This window comes from Mobula hypostoma, chromosome 10 (assembly GCF_963921235.1).
Source record: "Mobula hypostoma chromosome 10, sMobHyp1.1, whole genome shotgun sequence".
Classification (NCBI taxonomy): domain Eukaryota; kingdom Metazoa; phylum Chordata; class Chondrichthyes; order Myliobatiformes; family Myliobatidae; genus Mobula; species Mobula hypostoma.
In genome coordinates, this window is record NC_086106.1 from 55936460 (window position 1) to 55945069 (window position 8610).

The 8610-nt window shown below is 44.9% G+C and overlaps 1 protein-coding gene across 2 annotated transcripts in view; it reads left to right on the forward strand.

Moving 5' to 3' along the window:
• The window catches only part of LOC134352916 (diacylglycerol kinase eta-like), a 185806-nt gene extending 179185 nt beyond the window's left edge, over nucleotides 1-6621 (forward strand). For both annotated transcript variants that reach the window (XM_063060530.1, XM_063060531.1), the window contains exon 28: nucleotides 2521-6621. In XM_063060530.1, coding sequence (XP_062916600.1) covers nucleotides 2521-2564 — 44 coding nt within the window. In that variant the 3' untranslated portion in view covers nucleotides 2565-6621. The remainder of the gene's footprint in view (nucleotides 1-2520) is intronic.
• Nucleotides 6622-8610: the final 1989 nt, after the last annotated feature.

Here is an 8610-nt window from a genome sequence, read left to right on the forward strand (position 1 = left end):
ACAGCTGTGGACAGTGATGGACATTATCTCAACAGCTGTGGGCAGGGATGGATATTATCTCAACAGCTGTGGGCAGTGATGGACGTTATCTCAACAGCTGTGGGCAGGGATGGATATTATCTCAACAGCTGTGGGCAGTGATGGATATTATCTCAACAGCTGTGGGCAGTGATGGACATTATCTCAACAGCTGTGGGCAGGGATGGATATTATCTCAACAGCTGTGGACAGTGATGGATATTATCTCAACAGCTGTGGACAGTGATGGACATTATCTCAACAGCTGTGGACAGGGATGGATATTATCTCAACAGCTGTGGGCAGTGATGGATATTATCTCAACAGCTGTGGACAGGGATGGATATTATCTCAACAGCTGTGGACAGGGATGGATATTATCTCAACAGCTGTGGGCAGTGATGGACGTTATCTCAACAGCTGTGGACAGGGATGGACATTATCTCAACAGCTGTGGGCAGATATGGACATTATCTCAACAGCTGTGGGCAGGGATGGATATTATCTCAACAGCTGTGGGCAGTGATGGATATTATCTCAACAGCTGTGGACAGTGATGGATATTATCTCAACAGCTGTGGACAGTGATGGATATTATCTCAACAGCTGTGGGCAGTGATGGATATTATCTCAACAGCTGTGGGCAGTGATGGACGTTATCTCAACAGCTGTGGGCAGTGATGGACGTTATCTCAACAGCTGTGGGCAGTGATGGATATTATCTCAACAGCTGTGGACAGGGTTGGATATTATCTCAACAGCTGTGGACAGGGATGGATATTATCTCAACAGCTGTGGGCAGTGATGGACGTTATCTCAACAGCTGTGGACAGGGATGGACATTATCTCAACAGCTGTGGGCAGTGATGGACATTATCTCAACAGCTGTGGGCAGTGATGGACGTTATCTCAACAGCTGTGGGCAGTGATGGATATTATCTCAACAGCTGTGGGCAGTGATGGACGTTATCTCAACAGCTGTGGGCAGGGATGGACATTATCTCAACAGCTGTGGGCAGTGATGGATATTATCTCAACAGCTGTGGACAGGGATGGATATTATCTCAACAGCTGTGGGCAGTGATGGATGTTATCTCAACAGCTGTGGACAGGGATGGATGTTATCTCAACAGCTGTGGGCAGTGATGGATGTTATCTCAACAGCTGTGGACAGGGATGGATGTTATCTCAACAGCTGTGGACAGGGATGGATATTATCTCAACAGCTGTGGGCAGTGATGGACGTTATCTCAACAGCTGTGGGAAGGGATGGACGTTATCTCAACAGCTGTGGGCAGGGATGGATGTTATCTCAACAGCTGTGGGCAGTGATGGACGTTATCTCAACAGCTGTGGGCAGTGATGGATATTATCTCAACAGCTGTGGACAGGGATGGATATTATCTCAACAGCTGTGGGCAGTGATGGATATTATCTCAACAGCTGTGGGCAGTGATGGACGTTATCTCAACAGCTGTGGACAGGGATGGACATTATCTCAACAGCTGTGGACAGTGATAGATATTATCTCAACAGCTGTGGGCAGTGATGGACATTATCTCAACAGCTGTGGGCAGTGATGGATATTATCTCAACAGCTGTGGACAGTGATAGATATTATCCCAACAGCTGTGGGCTTTGAGATAATGCCTGGCCAGCTGTGGACTGTGATGTCATTATTTCATCAGCTGTGGTGTGTGATGGTGCTGTCTCACCATTGACTGACCAACTGTGGGCCATGGTTGATATTCCTTATCAGCTGTAACAGTCATCAGCTGACCAGATGAGTGCTGTTGTGATGTGGAGCTCTGAACGTTTCTCTGCTGGTGGTGAGCTGGCTGCAAAGGTGGACTTGCTCACACTGGGGCATCACAGAGACATTATTACATGTCTTGAGAACCAGACCATTGGGATTTTATGGATGGGAACATAGAAGGAGCAGTTAAACGTTTCTGTTTGGAGCTCCTGTGGCCATGCTGTGGTCCCTTGGATTTCACTCCAATACCTGTCATTCTCAGAATGTAATAATTGTCTTCATGAGCAGATTCATTAGCTTGGTCTTTGAAGGATTAGCGAGGATGAACCATGGAACCTGGGGCTGTGTTGTGGCACCTTGCAGGTTGATAATTTTTTTCTTCTCACAAACTTTGTGTCTTTCCATTATGTAAGGTCTCTTGTGATTAACACTACTGACTGGAGTGGTGCTGACTCAACTGCTAACTGATTTAGTCCCTCTGATCTGCACTGCCTCTCAGGCACAGCACAGCCAATCTACAGCTCAATCCCATTTGCTCCATAACCTAAGTTCTATCCCTTAGCCACTGGCTGATCTCTGCTCGTAGAGAGAGTCTGTGAGTCTGCTGCCATGGTGATAACACCTTGCAATTCTGTTGGACTATGCCAGAAAATGACATTCCTCCCCCCTCCCAATTTTTAATGCTTCTGTTTTATTTAGTGAAAGGAACAAGAACCTAACCATTAAACTGTTTTCTTTTTTTTAAGGATCTTCAGATAACCAAGGTGGACCACAAGAGGTGCATTATTAGGGCTATCAGTCTGAACATAGTCAAACTCCCTGGCCTGTGACACCCAGGCAAGATGGAAGAAGAAGGCCTGTTGATAATGCTCAGCGTGGACTCTCCGTGAGCTGCCGAGAGGGCATCAGGGACACTGAGTGTCCCTAATGTAAAGCAGAATGAATGTAACTCTTGCCCTTGTATCTCTCATCAAACCTCCAGCACTGCATGGCCAGACGCATCTTGCAACCTCCATCACCCTTAGGCATGACCTCAGGGATCGCCATGGTTACTGACTGGATACAATACTGTAGGACCTCACTCCTCTGAGGGGCCACAGATCAAGACATCGAGTTAGTAAATGAACAAGCGAACCCAACATCTGGGTGGTCACCTGGAGAATCAGCTCTCATTTGGTCATCCTGCCCCTGATGAATTCTGACCAGGAGCACTGGCTTCCCACGTGTGAGAGTGTGGTTTAACCAACATCTCACATGTTCTCACCTAGCAAAATATTAGCTCTGTGTTCTGTCAGTGAACTCCTCTTGAGGATTATTGGGGAGCAATCAGTAAACATGGATCTTAGGTCAGTACATTACAAACTGCAAACTCCATGTCTGTATTATGGGAAAAGAGATCACAATGGTCATGTAATCAATTGGTATTTCCAACACTCCAAGCTTTTTCCCAGACCTCCCAGACCCTGGGAGTGTTTGATGGGCTGTGTAAAGGGAGCTTTACTCATAGTCTAATCCATGATGTGCCTGTTTGAGCATGTGGTGATGGTGATGAAGAGCCTTAGTTTGTATGTAACCCTTGCTGCCCTGCTCTGGGAGTGTGTGATGGTCTGTACCCTCTTGAACTTTGATCAAGGGATATTAAAGGTTGTAGAGTCCTCCTGAATGTTCCCCACATCATCACAGTTCACAATTCTTGCTGCAGTCCCACATGTGCCAAGGGCTGATGTATGGGAGGGGAGTGACAGGAAAATGTGCACGACAGCACAGGTTAACAGCATTGTCCACATTAGCAGAGGTGAAGGAGGAGCTGAAATCACAGACTCTATTTAAGGCATGTTAAACATGAAAGGTTTCTTTATTTTTCTCTGATTAGTGAAGAAAATCACCAGCATAGTGTAGATCCCGTTCAGCCTAGCCACAGTCAGTAGTACAATCAGCCACAAGAATGTTTTCTGTAGTAGCTTACAATGAACCATAGTCTCTGTCTTAGTTCCTACTGTCCCCATTCTGAGAAATGCTGGACAGAGGGAAATTTACTCAGTATCCATTCCTGTTGTCTCTGCCTGGAGTGTGGGATGGGAAAGTATAGACGGAAATTTATACAGTATTTAACCTGTGCTAGTCCTGTGATGGAAACATTTGATGGGACAGTGAAATAGCAACTTTACTCTGTGCCTGTCTGAATGTGTGGCAAGGCAGTGCAGAGAGAGCTCTGTTTTTTACCTTCATTAACATCCTTTACTTAGGTCGTGTATTGGGCCAGATTAACGGGAGCTTTCCATAGTTTCTAGGCCAAGCCAGCTCTGCCCTAGTAATGTGCAACCGGACAGTGTAAAGGGACCTTTAATCTCATGTTACATGAGCTAATTATGCAATGACTGTGCATTAGATTATAGTGTAGAGGGAGCTTTACCCTCTGTCTAACCTGGGCTGTCCCTGCCCAGATCATGGCACTGCAGACTTCATTCCAACGCAGAATACCTCCCATGTGGAATAGCTGCGGCACTGGGCTGAGTTAGAGAGAGAGTCACAGAATCATAGACTACTGCATAGAAGCAGGCTATTTGGCCCATCTAGTTTATACTGAACTGCTATACTGCCTAGTCTCATCAACCTGCACCTGAACTCCATATCTCTCCCACCCACATTTAGAAATCTTTTAAATGTTGTATTGAATTTATAACCACACTCACATCACTCTCTGATTGAAGAAAATCCCTCTCAGGTTCCCTTTCACTCTTAACCTATGACCTCTAGCTCTAGTCTCAACCAGCTTCCGTGGAAAAAAGCTTGCTATCCTATCTATATATATATATAGGCATCCGTTAGTCACGTGAGACTATGGATTTGCGCCTTGGAAGGTTTTTCAGGGCGCAGGCCTAGGCAAGATTGTATGGAAGACCGGCAGTTGCCCATGCTTCATGTCTCCCCTCTCCACACCACTGATGTTGTCCAAGGGAAGGGCGGTAGGGCCGATACAGCTTGGCACCGGTGTCGTCGCAAGAGCAATGTGTGGTTAAGTGCCTTGCTCAAGGCAAGGATAATATTGTATACCTCTGTCACATCTCCCTTCATTCTGTTAGCTCCAGGGTATAAAAGTCCTAACCTACTCAACCTTCCCCTGTAACTCAGGTACTCAAGTCCCAGCAACATCCTTGTAATTTCTGTTCTGTACTCTTTCAAATTTATTGATACCTTTTCTGTAGATTAATGTCCAGAACTGTACATAATACTCTAAATCTGGCCTCACCAGTGTCTTATACAACTTCAACATAACTTCCCACCTCCTGTACTCAATACTTTGACTTATTAAGGCCAATATGCCAAAAGCTCTCTTTAGGATCCTATCTACCAGTGATACTTATCTAACAGTTCTGGCAAGATGGTACTGGTTTTGCCATTAGTGCTCCATATTCAACAGGAATATCTGGAGTGAATTACCCATTAAGAAGTAAAGTGCTCCTGTCCCAGAAACAATGTCCCTCACCCTGGTATCTATAGAGATTCTACAGTCCTTTGGTCTTGACATGGAGCTTCTGAAATCAGGAGGGCGAAAGGGTGATGTGCAGTTGGTGCCAGGGTTGTCTAGCTCTGTTCTAAGAGTTGGCAAAAGCATTTCTGACCCACAGCTTGCAAGTCCTCTTCAGGATCGCATGGAACTGTAGGCACATGGACAGCCCTGGGCTCCTCCATTACTGAGACTGCCACAAATGGGCTGCTGGGTTAACGGTCAGTGGAGGAGGATTGCTGTTGTTGATGCCAATGCAGTCCCGAGTGCAGTGACTGATAGGACCAGACCTTAACTTGTCAGGTAATTGAGTAACATACAAAATTGTTCAGAGTGGTAGGGTTTCCCTACTTCAGATAACATACATCAACTATCAGACCCATACTTCACTGATCTCAGCCTGGAGAATGGAGGGGAGGGAGAGTTGCCTCTGCTCAAATTGGCTTCATTACATTGCTACAACACCTGAAATGCATTTCATTGGCCTTAACTTGTTTTGCATATCCTGAGATCACAGAAGGTGTAAAACTAAGGTCAGTGTTTTCTCTGATGAAGCCAGGTATCCACACCCCTGATGTAGACAGAGCGAGATAAACCATTAACCTCCACTTCCCCTGTAGACAGGGAGAGTAAGCCAACTCCTACCCCCTTACCCACCGTCCACTTGTAGACAAGGAGAGAAAAATAAATCTCCCCTCACATCCCATGTAGACAGGGAGAGTAATATAACTCCAGGCCCTTCATCTGTCCTCTCACAAAGACAGGGAGAGATCAGTCTTTCCCCTCTCAATTCCCCATTTGGACTCAGGGAGCAGGGTAAATTCACACCCTTTACTCATTCTCTCCATGTAGGCAGGGAGAGAGAAACCATTTCGCTCCTACTTCTGACCCAGATGGGAAGGGAGAGAGATGTACTGCAGAATGATCACACTCCATCACAGACGGAAGAGTATTGTCATGTAACTCCAGACTCCTCAACGCAACGTAACTTGTAGACAGGGAGTGTGACACAACTCCAAACCCATCACACTTCCTCCCATGTAGATAGGGGGAATAATGTAACTCTAGGCCCCTCACACTCCTTCCCCAAGTAGAAAGCAGAGTAATATATAACAGACTCCTTTAGTGCAGGGTTTCTCATGCCAGTGAGCAGCTGTGCTTTGCAAACACTGACTGTCCACCTCTATGTTTACATCTTTATGTAGCAATGTGTGTGTGTATAAAATGTGAATTCAGGAGATGTATTTATTGTCTGATGCATAAGAGATGACTTATAAAGAGATTTATTTGTTTTGCACACCGCGCAAGGTTAAATGTACTTTGTGGTAATAAACCAAACTTCCAAAACATTTATCAATATGCAGTGTGTTTCATTCTCTCTTTTCCGGGGTTATCTGAGGAGGCTTTTAGGGTGCAGACAAAACCAGAAGAAGGGCTGTGTTGGTAGTGTTAACTGGAGGGCTGCAAGGGACAAGTAACCTGAGGAGAGGCTGTAGAGAGTGAAGTTACCCAAAGACTTTAAGGGGTGGGATACATTGGAGAAATTACACTAGAGAACAAGGATTTTGCTTCCTGAATACTTTTGGGTGTATCTTATGGATGTTGGCTGCTAATCATGAAAATCACCATGAAATTTCCCTATCACACACCATTTTTTTTAGATCACTTATATTTGTTATTTCTATTCATAATTTCAATCTGCAAAATTGATGCCAAGATTAAAGAAGGCATTTCTGTTGGTTCACAGATCAAACAGGTAATCCACAACAGGCAATTCAAAGAACTTCTAGTGGGACTGGAGAAACTTGCATGGAAAGCATTCAAGAGTGTTGTTGAAAATTTTCTTGGCATCTATAGAGCACCAAACTACTCTATGTAGAGCTAGTTGATAACCTGTTTCAAGCATACAAAACTATGAAGTGCAACATGTCACTAGAGTCTTTTTTTTTTGCATTTGCAAACAAATTTCTTTGAAAATCTTGCCACTGTCAGTGACAAGCATGGTGAAAGATTACAGCAGGACATTATGGTCATGGAGAAACAGTATCAGGGCAACTGGAATCTATCAATGCTGACTGATTATTGTTGGATACTTAAGCACGAAGGCTCAGACACCGAGTACAAATGAAAATCATCAACAAAACATTTCTAGCTTAGTTGAACAATTGCAAGGCAACCGCATCATTATACAATTTAGAGAATTATATTCAATAGAAGTTACTTTCTTGTTTCTCCAAATTTTTACGTGATACAAATAGTCTGAAATTATTTTTGTCTTCAGTTTCAAGTGGTCTATCATAAACAAAAAAAAACTTCTGAGTCTCTCTCTCTCTCTCTCTCTCTCTCTCTCACACACGCACAGTGAGAGGGGAGGCCAATAATTGACTCTTTCGATGTTACCATTTGCTGGAGGGAGGGAGGGAGGGGGGAGAGGGTGATGAGGGGAGGGAAGCTTCTGCTTGGTACTGCGCAAGCACTGCCGGACGTTGTTATAACATGCAGTCGGAGTGAGCAGCGTGGGAGTTAAATTGTAAAATAAGCTTTTTTGACTAGATCAGCGGTCCCCAACCACCGGGCCGCGTGGAAGCGGTATGATTTGGCGATATGAGTCAGCTGCACCTTTCATCATTCCCTGTCACGGCCACTGTAGAGCAATTACGCATGCGAGGTCATTACTCGTGCGTCATCCGTGTCAGCGCGGGAAGGGGATCAACTCCTCCAGCTTGCAAATGACGGCGGGCTGAGAAGTATGTTTGACGTAACATTTCTGCCGGCATTCTGGATCAAAGTAAAGGCTGAATATCCTGAGATAGCCAAGAAAGCACTGAAAACGTTGCTTCCACTTCCAACATATCTCTGCGATGAATGTAACAAAAACTAAGTTGCGGAATAGACTGGACATAAGGAACCCCCTTCGAGTATCGCTGTCCCCTATCACCCCTCGATAGGACCGTCTTGTTGCAGGGAAACAAGCCCAGGGCTCCCACTGATTCAGCGATATTGGTGCGTTGCAATGATTTTAGTTCATACGAGGAAAATATGCGCTGTGTGTTTAATATCCAAACGTTACTTAAAGTGTTATGATGCTATTGACTTATATAACCATATAACAATTACAGCACGGAAACAGGCTATCTCTGCCCTTCTAGTCCGTGCCGAACGCTACTCTCACCTAATCCCACCGATCTGCACTCAGCCCATAACCCTCCATTCCTTTCCTGTCCATATACCTATCCAATTTTTCTTTGAATGATAATATCGAGCCTGCCTCTACCACTTCTACTGGAAGTTCGTTCAACACTTGATTCAAGCTCCCCTGATAATTGAC